We start from the raw sequence: 21,273 nt of genomic DNA, 5'->3' as shown, positions 1-21,273 counted from the left end.
AAGTACTTCAAAAACCTTGGGAGGTGCAATATGGCCACAGAAGCCGATGCGCCAACAACTACCAAATAAAAAAAAAAAAAAAAAAAAAAAAAAAAACGAAATTTAAAATCGAGAAAGGAGTTCGACAAGGAGACACAATATCTCCGAAGCTGTTTACTGCTGCCCTTGAGGAAGCTTTCAGAAGATTAGACTTGTTGCAGAAAGCAGTCAATGTGAATGGAGAGTACCTAAACCATTTACGATTTGCAGATGACATTGTGGTCATAAGCCACGATCCCAAAGAATTAGAGGAAAATCTTAATCAGTTATGCACAGTTAGTAAGGATTTTGGGCTAAAGATGAATATGGCTAAAACAAAAGTAATGATGAACGGGATGCCACAGAAAGGGAAATAATGATTGAAGGAGCAGTAATTGAGCAGTAAAGCTAATAACTTATCTGGGACAAGTTATTAGCTGTAATAATGATAAATGGCTGGAAGTCGAGAGAAGAATAAATTTTGGATGGATAGCATTCAGGAAATATAGTCACATACTGAAGAGCAATATCCCAGTTTGTCTGAAACGTAAAATAATGAACCAATGTATACTCCCCACCGTGACTCATGGAAGTGAAACTTGGCCACTCACCAAAAGAATGGAAGAGAAGCTGAGAACTACACAGCGAAGAATGGAACGAATTATATTGGGAATCAGACTGTTAGATAAGAAGAGAAACACATGGATTAGGCAGCAAACTCAAGTAAAGGACATTCTTATCAAAACTAAAGAACTAAAATGGTCTTGGGCAGGACACATAGCTCGAAGACATGATGATAGATGGACTAAGAAAATAACAGAATGGTATCCAAGAGGAGCTAGAAGAAAACCTTGAAGATGGATAGATGAAATTCATGAGTTTGTGGGTAGTAAATGGATGGCCAGTGCTCTAAACAGAAAGAACTGGAAAGTTGCTGGAGAGGCCTTCATCTTGCAATGGATTGAAAATGGATGATGATGATATTTGTGAATTAACTAGGAAGTGTTTGGGAGGTTTAGATCTTTTTGCAGATAAGCTTACTCTATTAGTTTGACAATTCATGGTGAATTCAATAGTAAGAAAAAGTGGGGGGGGACATGCTGAATGAAGTAATGACATTTTTGGATATGGCGTACACATGGTAAGAATATACCCAGATCCTTGACATAATGTGACCTCGAAAATGCCCCCCGCATACACACTACTAGGACTTGCTCCATTCACTATCTGACAGAGTAGAGGTAGCAAGATTATACACTAGCTGATCCGGAAGCCTCCTAAAGGGTTACCAATAGGTTCGGTCCAGTGTACTAACTAGGGGCTGGCCTGCGAACACCATTTTAGAGCTGTACCCTCGAAATGTAAGGAAGATTGGATCTTGGCTTGATGTTCATCATAACCTCAAAATTCATTAGTCATACTGAATGACGGAAGAGATGGGGAAGGGTTGACCGGAACTTAGCTCTGGAGACTAAACATGGGTTCCACCACTTCAAGCCTCCAATAAGCAAAGTGGTGGTATTGCACCAGTTGATGAGCGTCATCTACTACCTAGTATTGCCTGGTAACACAGAGGGGCAGAATTCCTGCATGTGGTGTGGGTGCCACACCTCAACCCCTGCTAACATTGGTTCACACCTGGGTGGTCACCCACAGTACTTGTGCATGGAGGTTATACCCAGGATTACTAACAGTCCCACCATTGTGAAGGTGAAATTCTGTACGGTCTGTGACAGAGGATTTGGCTGTCATAGACCTTCCAGGCTTCACCAAAATGGGTCCACTTGACTTGAATGTCACCCAAATATCAGTTACATCAGCGTTTTAGACTCCCAGGTAGCAAGTATAGCTTGTCTGGCATATCTGAGAGAACGTCTGTGAAGACAATTGCTTTTAAGATTCTCTTAAGACAATTGCTTCTAATTTCAAATTTCAAAATGTGTCATGAAATGCTCCTAATTCAGTAACTCACTTTGAACATAGTGCATGCTGGAATCCATATGATATCACAAAATATGGTAATATTCTTATACTTCTTGTATAAGAATGTATCTGTCTTGTATTCTTATAGTCTGTCTTGGACTCCTCTTATTCTGTTTATGAACCTTTTTGTTCCTAAACAGATTCAGATTTTGTTTATAAACAAAAAAGTTATTATTATTATCTATTCTCTCAGTAACTCATACTATATAAAGTTGAGGTATTTCAGGAGCATGACAGTGATCTCTTCCAACATATCTGGCTGGTGCAATCACTTGATCTCATTTCAATAGAAGAGTTTTAGGACAGCACTGGAAGAGCCATCATTGATGTGGGCATATATCTACTACCCAGGAATTGAGAGACTCCATACCATCTACACCACATTGATTTCCATATCAGTATAGAAATAGAAAAAGTTCTGGAGAAATTTCTGATCACTTTTTCATTTGTGTTTGAGTTAGCCAATCTTAAGTAGAGGTGGGGAAGTTCCTCCATGAGTTATTTAAAGGTTTTTTCCTTCTCCACAAACAGATCCTGAACATGTGTGGCTATAGACTCATACACACAGAAATGGAAGAAGGCAGTTCCAAACCACTCTATGTAACCTGTATAAATTCTGAGAATTATAAGGGCCTGTCTTTGAGAAACACACTCACCATCATTATCCTTATTGCACTATTTGAATAGCAGAATGCTACTGTTTTGGAAGTTGGTGGAGGTCTGGTAATACTATATTGGCACTCTTATTAAGTCATTCATTTTTTATTTATTTATTGCAAATGGGGTTATTGACCAGGATATTGAAACTTGTATTCAGTTCCTTAATCAAATAATCTATTGAAATGCAGGCTCAGCATAATGTGTAGATTGGATGTGCTCATAGACTGATTTTCATGTTGCTTGCTGTTAAACCAAGAATGACTCACAGGAGAAAAATTATTCCCTCAGTCTGAAGATTAGCTAACGACAGGCCTGGCTGAAGAGGCCTTTAGAAGTTCCTCCAGGCAACGTCATTATTCAAACCCTGATGTCTCAATATGTGTCACAGGTATTAAAACCCAGTGTCTTAGTGGATAACAGTCCACTGGACATACATTTTTATAAGAGCTTGTACTAGTTTTAAATGTACATAAAACAGGAAAGATATGACAATAACACTAAAGCAGTAGCAATTTTGAATAGCTACTATCCAAGATGGCCTCTCTTACTTTCAGTTTTCTGTAGTAGAAAAATGCTGCTAACTAGCAAGCAGTATGCCTTGCTCCATGAACTTGTATGTAATCAGATTATTTTTTTTTAACCTCTTCCCACCAAAAAAGGTGGGGAGAGGTTAAAAAAAATGGTTTTCAACAGAAAAATCACTAGGCAAGCTGAATAGGTGATCAGAGCCAGTGTTCTTTGTATAGCTCGAAAAATGAAAACAGTTTAATAAGTGGGTTATTGGCATTAGTAAAGGCATATGATGCAAGAAAGCAAGCATAAACAGCCTCACCCAAAAAAAAAAAAAAAAAAAACCATCTCATTTCACCCATCCACTCACTCCAAATGTTTGTCTAGTTCTGCCTTGAATCTCTTTAAGCTATCAACTTCTACAACAACATATGAAAGTTTGTTCCAGCAATCAACCACTCACTGGCTAAAGGAAAACTTCCACACATCTGTCCCACAACTGCCTTTCATCAATTTGAATTTATGCCCTCTCAGGCGATAATTCTGAAAAAGAGGAAGAATCCCATCAGCATTCAGCATCCTCAAACCATTCAAGGCCTTATTCACTTCAATCAGATCACCTTGGAGATGCTTAGTCTCCAGACACTGTAATTTGCAAAGGATTAGCCTTTCATTGAAAGAGCAACCCTTTGTTCCATTCACTAATCTTGTTGACATTCTCTGTATTCGTTTCAACAGCTGTACATCCTTCTTAAAATGGGGCCTCCAGACCTGTATACAGTACTGAAGGTGTGGCCTGACCATTGCGTTATATATGGGGATTATCAGCTCCTTATCCCTGCTAAAAAATTTCTGTATATCATTGAAAAATTCCTGTATATAAAAGCACAGAAAACTTCAAATTTGACTGCACAATTACCCCCAGGCCCTTTTTGTTCTTTACCACCGTCAGTGTAGTACCACGCAGTTGATACGTTAATACTCTGGGGTTACTGCTTCCTATATGCAGTACTTTACATTTGTCAAGGCTGACCGGGCTAGCCGAGTGGGTAAAGTACCTGCCCGGCAACCCAAAGGTCGCGGGTTCGATTCCTGCCTCGGGCTTGGATCAAAGTACTGCAAAAACCTTGGGAGGTGCAATATGGCCACAGAAGCCGATGCGCCAACAACTACCAAATCAAAAAAAAAAAAAAAAAAACATTTGTCAATGTTAAACTTCAGTTGCCACCTCTCAGCATTTGCTCTACTTTTCTAGATCTGTTGCAGTAGCATACTGTCATTAGTATCATTAACAACCCTACCAACCTTCATATCGTCTGTAAAAATAGACATTAAGCCTAATATACCATCATCAATATCATTAATAAATACAGAAAACAACAATGGACCCAACACTGAACCCTGGGGGACTCCACTAAAAGCATTAGTCCACGAACAGCAGTGTCCATTGATTATATATATATATTAAATAATTTTGTTATCATATATCAAAATTATTTATCCAATCAAATTGGTCAGACGAGACTCCCCCTTAACAAAACCATTCTGTGTCCGAGCTAAGGTTTAGGCTTAAATGGATGTCAGATGAACTAATGAGACATATGGCAGAAAAGAAAAATACATGGGATACATATAAATTAACATGTGACACAGAAGCCTATGTTAGATATAAGCTGGTCTGTAACCAAGTTACAAAGGAGGTTAGGCAGGCGAAGGCAGATTACGAGAAATCTTTGGCAAGGGATGCAAAGAAAAACAGTAAAGAGTTCTTTACTTATGTAAACTGTAGAAGGAAGGGGATGAATCAGATTGGTCCACTTGATATCGATGGTTTAACTGTTGATGATCCTGCTCAGGTAGCTAACAAACAAAATTAATATTTTGCATCGACATTCACACATGAAGAGTTATTCAGGGAGGGGAATGCCAGAAGTGTATTCAACTCTGGCAGTAAGCTAGATAATCTTGTAATAACTGAGAGTAAAGTGGAGGAGAAATTGTTGAAGATAAACACAAGAAAGGCACCTGGGGTGCATGGGATCTATCCAGTTATATTAAAGGAGGCAGCAAAGGAAGTAAGCAAACCCTTAGCCATAATTATGAGAGCTTCCTTGGACTAAGGAGAGGCACCCAGAGACTGGAGATGTGCAAATGTGACCCCAATTCACAAAGGAGGATCACAGGCTGACACAAGTAATTATAGACCTGTGAGTGTAACTTCTGTTCCAGGAAAATTAATGGAGGCACTGGTTAAAGAAGCACTGCAGGATCATCTAGACAAGACTTCAGTTATACTTCGGACACAGCATGGTTTTGTTAAGGGGAAGTCTTGTCGGACCAATTTGATTGGATACTATGATGCAGTCACAAAAGAACTCGATGCAGGGAATAACTTTGATATCATATACTTGGATCTTAGAAAGGCTTTTGATGCTGTTGTACATGAAAGACTGCTGCAGAAATTGAAGCAGTGTGGCACTGGAGGCAAATTGCTGCTATGGATAAAGGGGTGGTTGAGGGGGAGAAGACAGAGAGTGGTAATCAATGGACACTGCTCATCGTGGACTAATGTTATTAGTGGAGTCCCTCAGGGTTCAGTGTTGGGTCCATTATTGTTTTCTGTATTTATAAATAATATTGATGATGGTATATCAAGCTTAATGTCTGATGGGCTGAGAGATGGCAAATAAAGTTTAACATTGACAAATGTAAAATACTACATATGGGAAACAGCAACCCCAGAGCAACGTATCAACTCTGTGGTACTACACTGGCAGTGGTAGAGAATGAAAAGAACCTGGGGGTAATTGTGCAGGCAGATATGAAGTTCTCTGAGCAGTGCAGACGGGCTGCAAGAGTAGCTCAATGTGTCTTATCAATGATATACAGGAATTTTTCTAGCAGGGATAAAGGAGGTGATTATTCCCTTGTATAAGGCAATGGTCAGGCCAAACCTTGAGTACTGTATACAAATCTGGAGGCCTCATTTCAAGATGGATGTAGAGCTGCTGGAACAAGTACAGAGAAGGGCAACCCGATTAGTGAATGGAACGAAGGGCTGCTCTTACGAAGAAAGGCTTAAGTTTTGCAAATTACAGTGTCTGGAGACTAGGCACTGGCGAGTTGATCTGATAGAGGTGTATAAAGCCTTGAATGGTTTGAGCATGCTCAATTTTGATGGGATTCTGCCTATTGCTCAAAATAATCACCTGAGAGGGCATAAATTCAAATCGAGGAAAGACAGATGTAGGATAGATGTGCGGAAATTTTCCTTCAGCCAGCGGGTAGTTGGTTGGTGGAACAGACTTCCATCTCTTGTTGTGGAAGTTGGTAGCGTAAATAAATTTAAGGCTCAGCTGGACAGGTACTTCGAATGAACAGAGGGGTGAAGTGGAAGTATATTTTTATTTTTTTGGCTGATGCTACATAAGCTTGGTTTCTTGCATCATATGCCTCTACTAATGCTAATGCTAATGCTAGATGATCCTGCAGTGCTTCTTTAACCTGTGCCCCCATTAATTTCACTGAAACAGAAATTAAACTAACAGGTTTGTAATTACTTGTGTCACTTTTTGATCCTGATTTGTGAATTGGGGTCACATTTGCCCATCTCCAGTTCATGGGTACCTCCCCGCGAGTCCAAGGAAGCTCTCATAATTATGTTTAAGGGTTTGCTTACTTCATTTTCTGCCTCCTTTAATATAACTGGATAGCTCCCATCCACCCCAGGTGCCTTTCTTATGTTTATCTTCAACATTTTTCCCTCCACTTTGCTCTCAGGTATTACAAAATCATCTAGCTCAATGCCAGAGTTTAATACAGCTCTGGCATTCCCCTCCCTGAATAACTCCTCCTTTGTGAATGTAGATGCAAAACACTCATTTAGTTTGTTAGCTACTTGAGCAAGATCATCAACATTTGAACCATCAATATCAAGTTGACCAATCCATTTCATTCCCTTCTTCTAGAGTTAACATAAGTAAAGAACTCTTTGCTGTTTTTCTTTGTGTCCTTGTCCAAAGATTTTTCATAATCTTCTTTTGCTTGCCTATCGTCCTTTGTGACTTGGTTACAGACCAACTTATATTTACCATAGACTTCCATGTCACCTGTTAATTTATATGTATCCCATGCATTTTTCTTCTCTGTCACATGTCTCATTAGTTCATCTGACATCCATTTAGGCCTAAACCTTGAAAATATTTCTTGGTTAGTATGAAAAGCGTAGTAGCCTCCAAGATTAATTTTCTGAATGCTTCCCATTTTGAATTTGCTTTTGGTCCCACCATATAGAATTTAAATACTGTCTCGGACCACTGTAGTTTTACGTAAGCAAAAACTCTTCCCTTTTTCCCTGATGGTAGTTACCTCTTTGAGTAAATCCCACTTGAGCACACTGTGATCACTGCCACCTAGTGGTTCCTTTATCTGCACATTCTTAATGCATGAAGAATCACTACTGATAACCAGATTAAGAGTATTACTCCCTCTAGTTGCCTCCCGAACATGCTGCTGTAGAAAACAATCATCCAATAAATCCACAAAAGCCTTGGTAGTGTGTGAGTGACCAACCTACAAATTCCAGTCAATAGCTGGGAAATTAAAATCCCCCATTATAAGATAATCTGATTTACTGGCCCACTCTATTTCTCTGTGCAGTTGTTTATTATACTCACAGAGTTATTAGGCTTATAGCACACTCCTACTTTGAATTTTGCTTTCACAGTGTTCCACCAAACAGACTCAACATTGCACTTTCCACCCATTCAATTGGATACACTTCCTTAGATTTTATGCGTTTGTTAACTAATAGCATAACCTCTCCTCCCTGCCCATCCCATCTATCCTTTCTGTACACATTGCACTCCCCATATTCCATTTCTGAATCCCTTATATCAGTGACACTACTACTCTGATATCCCAACAATATCTGCCTTTGATGTTTTAACAAAAAACCTCTAATTCACCAAATTTATTTACCAAACTCCTAGCATTGGTGTTCATGCAAGTATACATGCGCCTGTTCCTATTCTTAGCTACCCTAACACAACCCGTGTGTTTACTTGTTCCGCAATTACTGTCAGCAGTCTCTGAAATCCCCTGCACCTTGTTTTCCAGGCTCCTGCTCATTCCAATAGAAGCAGTGCAAGAATCACTTTCACCTCTGCTAGTGGCTACTGTTAATCTCATAGTCCGTGTATCTTCCCAAGCTAGCAGTTTTCCGACCCACCTAACACTGCCTCGCACATTTCTATTTAAGTGTATTCCATCCCTGTAGAAGCAGTCTCTCCTGTTAACAAGCACAGACCAGGCTGAAAACAATTCTACCCCTTGAGCCTCGCACAATCTTTCCAGGGCTGAATTGATTGACAAGGCTCTCATCATACTCCCTCCTATCATGTCTGTGCAGAATTACAGACACTTTCAAATTCACCCCTAACTGACTGCTTTCTTTCAACGTTGACCTGTACTTGTTAAGTAATTCCGCCGGTCTTTTACTCTTAATATCATTAATGCCAACATGTACCCTTAAAAGATGATATCTGCTCTACGTCATCAACCTTTTCCCCTGGCATACATATCTTGGTCCTGTTTCATCTATCCTTTTTGCACAATATATTGCCCATTTCCCTGACAATAGAGTCACTAACAACAACTAGTTCCTGTGGGACCAACGCCTTCTTCCTTGGGGGTTGCCGCTGTGTTGCGTGATGTTCAAGTGCAAGCTCTAGCATTGATGTATGCAGCTGAGAGCCTGATGGGCCCATTAATTTAAATCCTTTGAGGGCATCTTCTCTGTCCTTCAAGTTCTCATATAGGCCCCTATCAACACTGAGTTAACAAGCAGTATGCCTTGCTTCGTGATCCTGTATGTAATCAAATTAATTTTTTATGTAATTAAGTTAAAAAAATTTTTAACTTAGAATTAGAATTATTTATTTTTGAAGAAGTTAAAAAAAATGGTTTTCAACATAAAAATCACTAGGCAGGCTAAATAAGTGATCAGAGCCAGTTTTGTTTGTGTGGCTTAAAAAATGAAAACAGTTTAATAAGTGTATCATTGTTTGATATGACATATCATTAAGCTTATGACTTAATGCAAAGCATGGGTTCCAGTATGGGAGGTGTTTCGAGTCAGTTTGACTTTGATTTTATGTAATAAATTGAGTTGATGAAATAGACATACATTTTTGGTATTTTAAGTTTTTGATTTGCTAATTCTGAATGACAAAAACACACACACACTCTCTCTCTCTCTCTCTCTCTCTCTCTCTCTCTCTCTCTCTCTCTCTCTCTCTCCCCACTGCAAATTTTGCTAACAGGGTCATTTCCTTATAAATTAAAACTTTGCATAATTATATTCATTTTAGTTTGCATAATCAGCACAAGTATTATAACACTTTTACAATTAATTTTTATAGGTGTTGAAACTGGCAGCTGGGCTTTTGGCATTAGGATCAAAACCAGGAAATAAAGTAGCTATTTGGAGCCCTAATTGTTATGAATGGATAGTATTTCAATATGCAGTTGCAAAAATAGGAATGATTCTTGTAAGTGCTAAAATATTAGGATTTCTTTTTCCCTTTCTTTTGTCATGCAATTTTTTCTTACCAAAAATTATGCCTGCAAATGTATGGATACTTTGCACATCATTCAATTTTTTTTTGAAAGAAAGATAAGTAATAGTATAAAATTGTGCAGTGTGATTTTGCAAACAAACAAACTTATATAGTATCAGCAGAAAAAAAAATAATAAACACCTAGATAATCTGTCTATCCATCTAATAATTTGTCTAATGCCTCCTTAAATTTATTTAACCTTTCCACTTCAGCAACACCAGACAAGAGTCTCCAACAATCAGTTACTCTGGCTGAAAGCAGATTTTCACACATCTATCCTGCAGCAATCCATTTTCAATTTGTCTCTGTATGGCTTGCCCAAGAAAGAATAAAGATATCATTGCCATTTAGTTTTATTCAATTTCATTTAAAGCTTTTAATATTCCAATCAGGTCTCCTTTAAGGGTCTAGTTACCAAGAATTTCAGTTTGAAGAACTGAAATATTTTATGGTAAGAGTAGCCTTATGTGTCCTTGACTAATCACTTTATTCCAATCAGGTCTCCTTTAAGGGTCTAGTTACCAAGAGTTTCAGTTTGAAGAACTGAAATATTTTATGGTAAGAATAGCCTTATGTATCCTTGACTAATCACATTATTTTTCTTGGCGCCTATTCTAACAAATCAATATTCTTGTTAATTTTGTCTACTATTTCAACAATATAATGGATATAAGCATTAAAAACATCAGGATTATTGAATAATACGATATGGAAGAATAAATACTTGTAAAATAAAATTTATAAACCAGTTATTCTTGCACTGCTTCTATTGGAATGAGCAGCAGACTGTAAAGCAAGGGGCTGGGGATTTCAAGGACTGCTGGGAGTCATAATGAAACAAGTAAATAAATGGACAGTGTTAGGGTAATTAAGAACATGTGCATGTATACTTGTTTGTAAACCAATGCTAGGAGTATAGCAAATAAATTCAATGAATTTGAAGTGCTGATAAAGACATCAAAGGCAGATATTGATGGGATATCAGAGGTGTGATGTCACACAGATATTGATGGGATATCAGAGGCGTGATGTCACACAGATATAAGGAATGCAGAATCGGAATTTGGGGAGTACAATGTGTACAGAAAGGATAGAGAGGTTATGCTGTTAGTTAAGAAACACATAAAACCAAGGAAGTATATACAGTTGACATTGATGGATGGTGCAATGTTGGGTCAGTTTGGTGTGACATAAGCACTGGGAAAGCAAAAATGAGAGTAGGAGTATGTTATTGGCCTAATGACTCTGATGAGTACAATGAACAACTGTACAGAAAAATAGATTGGGCCAGTAAATAAGAATGTCTTATAATGGGGGATTTTAACTTCCCAGATATTAACTGGAACTTGTGGGTTGTTCACTTGCACACTAGCAAGGCTCTTCTGGATTTTTTGGATGATTGTTTTCTACAACAGCATCTTCGAGAGGCAACCAGAAGGAGTAATACACCACTTATGGAAATTTGACTTTACGTAAGTTTTTGCCAGCTGATAAAAAAATTGTGAAAATGTATTTTGCATCCTGTAGGAATAAATGGAGGTATTGTCAAAATATCATAATGTGAGCCCGATAACACATTTTTTTTTTTTTTTTTTTTGGTAATTCAGTCCACAACCTTGGAAGTTGAAATTTTTGCTATATAACTAAGCTATTTATCTCTCTAAAAGGTCATTTTTATAATGAAAATTGCACTACACTTTCATCGTTATCATATGTTCCATTGTAAGAATCAATTTTGAACGTCTTTGTGATATTTTTCTAAAACACATTTCTGGAGGTCACTACCATAAAACAATAAAAACAATTGCACTATCTGCTTTATTAGGCTTTTCTGTTAGCTCAATCTATTATAAATGGGTAGTAAACTCGAGGGTTCTGTGGGTTTTTACATAACCGTATTATGGTGAAATGAGTTCACTGAAATCTTCAATCATATAAAAAACATAAAGAAATTTTCAGAATCTTCTCTTCATTCCTATTTACTTATTAGAATGGTGAAGGGAAAGGGACCAATAGAAAGTGTAAGTGCTGGCAGTGCTAGGAAATGAAACAAAACCAATTTAGAAATGAAGATGATTAATTAAGAAGTATGAAGCAGGACAAAGTTTGTAATCTGTTGCACAGCATTAGGTCTTGCTGCTTCAACAGTGAATACTATTTTAAGGGACAATGTGCATATAAAAGAACACATTAAAGGATCAACCCATTTAAGATCAACAGTAATCACAAAACAGCTTTCAGGTACTATATCGAAGGTGGAAAAGCTATTAATAATATGGATCAAAAATAAGATTCAGAAGCGAGTGCCCCTGAGTCCAATGGCCATTCAAGTAAAAAGCAAGAAGTATTTATGAAGATATTAAGGATAAGTGTGGCAAACCCCAAGCCATGTTCATGGCATGCAACGGGTGGTTTAATAGGTTCAAGCATCGTGCTGGTTTCCAAAACATTAAAGTATTCAGTGAAGTTGCCAGTGCCAATTCTGCAACTGCAGAGAAATTTTGTCATGTATTGGAAAAAACCCCTTCTTAACTTCCACAGCTCTCAACTTCTGCAGCGGTGTGCTTATTACCTGGAGAGTTAATTCTGGCAACGATGCTCGAAAGGAAAAACTTGCTGACATTATACCTGTGTCCTCTCTCTTTTTGTAATATAGTTTATTACAAATATAATTTTGAAATTTTTGTAATTTTTGGCACTTTTGTAATTTTTCCTTGCGCATGAGATAAAAAAATTAAATAAATAATTCTATTTACATGTTTATCGAATACTTCTTTTTTGGTTCAATCAAATTCAATCAAATTTGCAAGTGCTGCATAAGCATTAGGGTAATTCCAACTTACATAGAGTTCTGCGGAACACAACCCTTATGTAAGTCAGGGAATGGCTATACTCTTGATCTGATTATCAGCAGTGATCCTTCATGCATTAAGAATCTGCAGATAAAGGAACCACTAGGTAGCAATGATGACAGTGTACGGATGTCATATTTACTCAAAGATGTAACTACCATCGGTGGTAAAGGGAAGGGTTTTTGCTTTCATAAAGTTGATTACAGTGGTCTCAGACAGTTTACAGTGGTCTCTATACAGTGGGAACAACTAATGATGTTACCAACAGCAAATTCTGATGAGAGCCTTGTCGATCAATTCGGCCCTGGAAAGATTATGCAAGGCTCAAGGAGTAGAATTTTTTTCAGCCTGGACTGTACTTGTTAACAGGAGAGATTGCTTCTACAGGGATGGGATACACTTAAATAGAAAGGATGCAAGAATATTTGCTGATGCTATCGAGGCAGTGTTAGGTGGGTCGGAAAACTGCTAGCTTGGGGGGAGACAAAGACCAATAGATTGATAATAGCCACTGGCAGAGGTGAAAGAGATTCTTGCACTGCTTCTATTAGAATGAGCAGAAGCCTGAAAAACAAGATGCATGATATTTCAGAGACTGCTGGGAGCCATTGCGGTACAAGTAAACACATGGGTTGTGTTAGGGTAGCTAAGAATAGAAACAGGTGCAGGTATACTTGCGTGTACACCAATGCTAGGAGTTTAGTAAATAAATTTGATGAATTTGAGGTATTGCTCAAAACATCAAAGGCAGATATTGTTGGGATATCAGAGACGTGGTGTCACACAGATATAAGGGATGCAGAACTGGATTTCAGGGAGTACAACGTCTACAGAAAGGATAGACAGGATAGGAAGGGGGGAGGGGTTATGCTATTAGTTAAGAAACACATAAAAACCAAGGAAGTGAAGCCAGTCGACATCGCTGGACAGTGCAGTGTTGAGTCAGTTTGGTGTGACATAAGCATTGGGAGATCAAAATTGAGAGTAGGAGTGTGCTATAGGCCTAATGACTCTGATGAGTATAATGAACTGTACAGGGAAATAGTGCGCCAGTAAATCAGAGAGTCTTATAATGGGAGATTTTAATTTCCCAGATATTGACTGGAATTTGGGGGCTGGTCACTCACACACTAGCAGGGCTTTTGTGGATTTATTGGATGATTGTTTTCTACATCAGCATGTTCGGGAGGCAACTAGAGGGAGTAATACTCTTGATTTGATTATCAGCAGTGATTCTTCATGCATTAAGAATCTGCAGATAAATGAACCGCTGGGTGGCAGTGATCACAGTGTGCTGAGGTGGGATTTACTCAAAGAGGTAACTACCATTAGGGGTAAAGGGAAGGGTTATTGCTTCTGTAAAGGAGACTACGATGGACTGAGACAGTATTTAAATTCTATACAGTGGGACCAACTGATTATGTTACCAACAGCAAATTCAAAATGGGAAGCATTCAAAGAACTTATCTTGGAAGCTACTAGGCTTTACATACCAACTAAGAAATATTGTTCAAGGTTTAGGCCAAAATGGATGTCAGATGAACTAATGAGGCATATGGCAGAGAAGAAAAATGCATGGGATACTTACAAATTAACACATGACACAGAAGCCTATGATAGATACAAGTTGATATGCAACCAAGTTACAAAGGAGGTTAGGCAGGCGAAGGCAGATTACGAGAAATCCTTGGCAATTGATGCAAAGAAAAACAGCAAAGAGTTCTTTACTTATGCAAACTCTAGAAGGAAGGGGATGAATCAGATTGGTCCACTTCATATTGATGGGTCAACTGTTGATGATCCTGCTCAGGTAGCTAACAAACTAAATGAATATTTTGCATCGACATTCACACATGAGGAGTTATTTAGGGAGGGGAATGCCAGAGGTGCATTCAACTATAGCAGTAAGCTACAGAATCTTGAAATAACTAGGAGTAAAGTGGAGGAGAAACTGTTGAAGATAAACACAAGAAAGGTACACGGGGTGGATGGGATCTATCCAGTTATATTAAAGGAGGCAGCAAAGGAAGTAAGCAAACCCTTAGCCATAATTATGAGAGCTTCCTTGGACTCAGAGGAGGTACCCATAGACTGGAAATGTGCAAATGTGACCCCAATTCACAAAGGAGGATCAAAGGCTGACACAAGTAATTATAGACCTGTGAGCTTAACTTCTGTTCCAGGAAAATTAATGGAGGCACTGGTTAAAGAAGCACTGCAGGATCATTTAGACAAGACTTCAGTTATAGCTCAGACATAGCATGGTTTTGTTAAGGGGAAGTCTTGCCTGACCAATTTGATTGGATACTATGATGCAGTCACAAAAGAACTGGATGCAGGGAATAGCTTTGATATTATATACTTGGATCTTAGAAAGGCTTTTGATACTGTTGCACATGGAAGACTGCTACACAAATTGGAGCAGTGTGACATTGGAGGCAAGTTGTTGCTATGGATGAAGGGGTGGTTGAGGGGGAGAAGACAGAGAGTGGTAATCAATGGACACTGCTCATCGTGGACTAATGTTATTAGTGGAGTCCCTCAGGGCTCAGTGTTGGGTCCATTATTGTTTTCTGTATTTATAAATGATATTGATGATGGTATATCAAGCTTAATGTCCAAGTTTGCAGACGATACAAAGGTTGGCAGGGTTGTCAAGGACACTACTGACACTATGCTGCTACAACAGGATCTGGAAAGGTTGAGCAGATGGGCTGAGAGGTGGCAAATGAAGTTTAACATTGACAAATGTAAAGTACTACACATGGGAAACAGCAACCCCAGAGCAACGTATCAACTCTGTGGTACTACACTGATAGTGGTAGAGAATGAAAGGGACTTGGGGGTGGTTGTGCAGGCAGATATGAAGTTCTCTGAGCAGTGCAGATGGGCTGCAAAAGTAGCTCATGGAGTATTGTCAATGATATACAGGAATTTTTCCAGCAGGGATAAGGAGGTGATTATTCCCTTGTATAAGGCAATGGTCAGGCCACACCTAGAGTACTGTATACAGGTCTGGAGGCTTCATTTCAAGAAGGATGTAGAGCTGCTGGAACGGGTACAGAGAAGGGCAACAAGATTAGTGAATGGAACAAAGGGGTGCTCTTACGAAGAAAGGCTTAAGTTTTGCAAATTACAGTGCCTGGAGACTAGGCACCAGCGAGGTGATCTGATAGAGGTGTATAAAGCCTTGAATGGTTTGAGCATGCTCAATGCTGATGGGATTCTTCCTCTAGCTCAGAATAATCACCTGAGAGGGCATAAATTCAAATTGAGGAAAGAAAGGTGTAGGATAGACGTGCGGAAATTTGCCTTTAGCCAGCGGGTGGTTGGTTGGTGGAACAGACTTCCATCCCTTGTAGTGGAGGTTGATAGCCTAAATAAGTTTAAGGCTCAGCTGGACAGCTATTTTGAACGAACAGAGGGGTGAAGTGGAATTAGGTTTTTTTTTTTTTTTTTTTGGCTGATGCTGCATAAGCTTGCTTTCTTGCATCAAATGCCTCTACTAATGCTAATGCTAAAGGAATTAATCTTGTAAGTTACTAGGCTTTTCATACCAACTAAGAAATAATATTCAAGGTTTAGGCCTAAATGGATGTCAGATGAACTAATGGGACTCGTGTCAGGAAAGAAGACTGCATGGGATGCACATAAATTATCTGGCAACATGGATTCCTATGGTAGATATAAGCTAGTCTGTAATCAAGTTACAAGGATGATTAGGCAAGCAAATGCAGGTTACAAGAAATCTTTGGCAAAGGATGCAAAGAAAAACAGCAAAGACTTCTTTGCATATATTGACTCTAGAAGAAAGGGAACGAATCAGTTTGGTCCACTTGATATTGACGGTTTGACTGTTGATGATGCAGCTCAGATAGCTGACAGACTGAATGAGTATTTTGCATCTACGTTCACACATGAGGAATTCTGTAGGGAAGCAGAGGCTAGAAGCTTATCAAACTCTAACAGGGAGCTAAATGATTTTGTAATAACTGAGAGAAAAGTGGAGGAGAAATTGTAGTTAAACATAAGAAACACACCTGGGAAAGATGGGATCTATCCAGTTATTTTAAAGTAGGCAGCAAAGGAAGTAAGCAAGCCCTTAGCCATAATTATGAGAGTATTCTTGGATTCTGGGGAGGTCCTCATGGACTGGAGATGTACAAATATATCCTAAATACACAAAGAGAGATCAAAGTGGGACACAAATAATTATAAACCTGTTAGTTTAACTTCTGTTCCGGTGAAAATAACGGAGTCACTGAGCATTGCAGGATCAACGGACAAGACTTCAGTTCAGACACAGCATGGTTTTGTTAAAGGAAAGTCGTGACTGACCAATTTGATGTGGTCACAAAGGAACTGTATGCAAAAAATAATTTTGATATCATATACTTGGATTTCAGGATAGCTTTTGATACTGTTGCACATGGAACACTTCTGCACGAATTGGGATGGTATGGTATTAAGGGCAAATTGCTGGTATGATTAAGAAATGGCTGAGGTGGAGAAGACAGAGTGGTAATCAGTGGACACTGCTCTTCATGGACTAATGTATTAGTGGAGTCCCCCATATTTTAACAAGTACAGGTCACTGTTGAAAAAAAGCTGTGAATTAAGGTTGAATTTGAAAGTGTCTGCAATTCTGCCCAGACACGATAGGAGGGAGTATATGATGAGAGCCTTGTTGATCAATTCTGCCCTGGAAAGATTGTGCAAGGCTCAAGGGGTAGAATTTTTTTCAGCCTGGTCTGTACTTGTTAACAAGAGAGACTGCTTCTACAGGGATGGGATACACTTAAATAGAAACACTGCAAGGATATTTGCTGATGCTATAGAGGCAGTGTTAGGTGGGTCGGAAAACTGCTAGCTTGGGGGGATACAAGGACTAATAGATTAACAGTAGCCACTGGCAGAGGTGAAAATGATTCTTGCACTGCTTCTAGCAGAATGAACAGAAGCCTGGAAAACAAGTTGCAGGATATTTCAGAGACTGCTGGGAGTCATTGCGGTACAAGTAAACACATGGGTATTCCAAAAAAGGTGGTTCATAATGTTATTCTTTAGTTTATTTTTATTTATTTATTTTATTTTTTTAATTTTATACCGAAGTGGCAGAAACTAAATAAAAATTTTATACTAGCAGTCATATAGTGTATTCTGTACACACAGCATTGAAAGATCAGTTTTATTATGGAATTCTAACATAGCAAATGATGCAGTTCAAATGTGTCAAAACCATATTAAAGAAATGCCAACATCCACAGTGAATCACTGTAATAGATTTGTTAACTTTAATTTGTATGCCATTGTGCTAATTGGTATTTCCATATTATTCAGTTAGTTGAGCTGCAATAAGTCAATTATTAAAGTATTTTGATTGGTCTGATGAATTGTTTACAGAATGTGGAAATTACAGACTAATTTTCCTCTCTTTATTTATTAAGAGTGCTCATTATTTGCCAATTATGTGAAAATTTATCGTGATATAGTCCCAAAAGGCAGTAAGTTTGGAAATTTATGTGCATCTTTTGAGATATTTTATTGACTCATTATTTATTACAGGTAACCTTGAATCCTGCCTATCAAACTCCAGAAGTAGATTTCTGCCTGAAAAAGGTAAAAAAAAAAAAAAGAAATTTTTGGTGATTTGGAATAATCATTACTTAAATAAAATAAAAGTTCTCAAATGGAATTAAAATTTTTCCAGAACTAATTTTCTCAAATGCTGTTCCAATAAAAAGTAAAACACTTGAAAATATTGTTGAATACTTGCACTTAATTGAATGAATTTTTGGTAATTTTATGTCTTTTAGGCGTGAGAATTGATGATGTTACTGACTAGATATTCATTCTTAAGAGGACTAAAGGTTGCATAGCTATCCATGTGGGAACTAATGCCTTAAAGCATGGTTACAAAACTATGTTCCATGGATTCCAAGGCATCCATGGATAATTTCTGTAATGGCTACTTTGAATTTTAAATTTTTTTTAAACCAAAATTTAAATATCATTACAGACTGGATGTCGTGTCCGACATGAGAATTCAGTTGTCTACAATCACTCCCAACTTTAAAGGACTTTGTGAGACAAAAAAACAACACCATTCTTCACACTGGTAGTCTACGAGGTACGATTGATTGTGTACTCGAATACAGAAACCACCCGACTTACTTAATATGCAACTTATGGAAATTCGACTTTACGGAAACTTTTGCCGGCCAGTCCAAACTTAAAAAAATCGTGGAAACGTATTTTGCATCCCATAGGAATAAATGGAGGTATCGTGAAAATATTGTAATGTGAACCCAATAACACATTGTTTTTTTTTTTTTTTGTAATTCCTTGGAAGTTGAAAATTTCACTATATTACTAAGCTTTTTATCTCTATAAACGGTCATATTTATAATGGAAATTTCACTACACTTTCATCATTATATGTTCCTGTTATAAGAATCAATTTTTTATGCCTTTGTGATATTTTTCTAAAGCATGTTTCTGCAGGTCACGATCATAAAATAATAAAAACAATTTGCACTTTCCAGTTTATTCAGCTTTTCTGTTAGTGCATCTAATTATAAACAGGTAGTAAACTCAATCTTTTTGCATTTGTGATAATACCGATAACTGGAATTCTGTGGGTTTTTACGTAACCGTATTATGGTGAAATGAGTTCCCCTTCACCGAAATCTTCAATCATATAAAAAACAAATTTTCAGAAACTTCTCTTTATTCCTATTTACGTATTACAATGATGAAGGAAAAATGACCAATGAAAAGTGAAAGTGCTGGCAGTGCCGGGAAATGAAAAAAATTGATTTAGAAATGAAGATGAAAATGATTAAGAAGTACGAAGCAGGACAAAGTTTGTCATCTATTACAAGGGAATTAGGTCTCGCTGCTTCAACAGTGAATACTATTTTAAAGGACAGTGCGTGTATAAAAGAACATGTCAAAGAGGATCAATGCACTTGAGATCAATAGTGATCACAAAACAGCGTTCAGACACTATATTGAAGATGGAACAGCTGTTAATAATATGGATGAAAAATCATATTCAGAGGCGAGTGCCCCTGAGTCTAATGACCATACAAGCAAAAAGCAACAAGTATTTATAAAGATATTCAGGATAAGCATGGGAAACCCCAAACCAAGTTTGTGGCAAGCAACGGGTGGTTTAATAGGTTCAAGCATCGCGCTGGTTTCCACAATATTAAAGTATGTGGTGTAGTCACCAGTGTTGATTCTGCAGCTCCAGAGAAATTTTGTGATGTGTTCGAAAAAATTATTGAAGGCAGCTATTCAATTGCAGCAAATTTTTAGGATTGACGAAACTGGTCTGTATTGGAAAAAAATACTGGATCGAACATACATTGCCAAAGAGGAAAATACAATGCCAGGTTTCAAGGTGTCAAAAGATAGGGCCACGCTCTTGCATGGGGCTAATGCAGCAGGATATTACAGATTAAAACCACTGCTTGTGTACCATTCTGGAAATCCTTGTGCATTTAAGGGCATCAATAAAGCCAGCCTATCCATGCATTTCCGATCGAACCAGAGAGCATGGATAACAATATCTCTCTTTGAGGATTGGTTTAAATGCTGTTTCATTCCCGAGGTTGAAAAATATTGTAAAGACAACGACGTTCCTCTCAAGAATTTGCTTCTATTAGATAATGCTCCTGGACATCCTACGCATATAGATGATTTCAATTCGAACATGAGAGTCATATTTCTACCGCCAAACACGACTTCACTCATCCAACCAATAGATCAGGGTATTATTTCAAATTTAAAATCATACTGTTTACACACAACATTTTCTCAGGCATTGTCTGCAGTAGACAATTGGAAAAATTTTACATTAAGAGACTTTTGGAAATCTTACAATATTTACCATGCCATCTGAAACATTAATAAGGCCTGGACGGAAATTACTAAAAGTTGTTTAAATGTCGCATGGAATGTGAAAGGCTTCAAAAAATTAGAAAAAGACGAATCTTATGAAGAGGTTACAGATAAGATTGTAAAGGTTGCAGAGCTACTTCAGTTGGAGTTTGATGCCGAAGACATGGAGGAATTAATAGAGGAAGAAGAGAAGGAATTATCTAATGAAGATGCAGGCAGAGATTATGAAAGAAGAAAATGCTGAAGAAGTTCAATATGGATCAAATGAGGAGCCAAGATGCTTCATCACCAGAGAGATGGCAATGGCATTGCCTTGTCATTGTCATCCAAATGTTGAAGTAATGTTCGTACCTCCTAATACAACTTCTTTAATTCAGCCATTAGATCAAGGCATTATATCTACCTTTAAAACTCACTACATCAGAAAATCGTTATAATGGATTTTGGAAAAAATTGATTCCAAATCTATTGAAGTGATGGAGGCATGGAAACATTTCTCAATTTTGGACTGTACTGGAATCATAGCTTTATCACTCAAAGAAGTAAAACCATCAACATTAAATGTGTGTTGGAAAAATTATGACCAGAGTCAGTTCATTCAGGAAATATGGTTGAACCGGACGAAAACGGAATCAGTGCATTAGTAGAACTTGGTAAGTTGGTAGGAGGGGAAGATTTTGATGATATGACTACTGAAGACGTTCACGAATTATTGGTAGAT

The 21,273-nt window shown here is 37.9% G+C and overlaps 1 protein-coding gene across 2 annotated transcripts in view; it reads left to right on the top strand.

The window, feature by feature from the left end:
• Positions 1-21,273, top strand: part of LOC150079655 (medium-chain acyl-CoA ligase ACSF2, mitochondrial-like) — a 274,679-nt gene that overhangs the window by 61,234 nt on the left and 192,172 nt on the right. For both annotated transcript variants that reach the window (XM_090382450.1, XM_090382451.1), the window contains exons 3-4: positions 9,594-9,722; positions 18,210-18,263. In XM_090382450.1, coding sequence (XP_090238576.1) covers positions 9,594-9,722; positions 18,210-18,263 — 183 coding nt within the window. The remainder of the gene's footprint in view (positions 1-9,593; positions 9,723-18,209; positions 18,264-21,273) is intronic.

Source organism: Mastigoproctus giganteus, chromosome 10 (assembly GCF_048544385.1).
Source record: "Mastigoproctus giganteus isolate SK-2022 chromosome 10, ASM4854438v1, whole genome shotgun sequence".
Taxonomy (NCBI): Eukaryota; Metazoa; Arthropoda; class Arachnida; order Uropygi; family Thelyphonidae; genus Mastigoproctus; species Mastigoproctus giganteus.
Note: the sequence above shows the minus strand (reverse complement) of the source record. Positions and strands in the feature narration are given on the sequence as shown.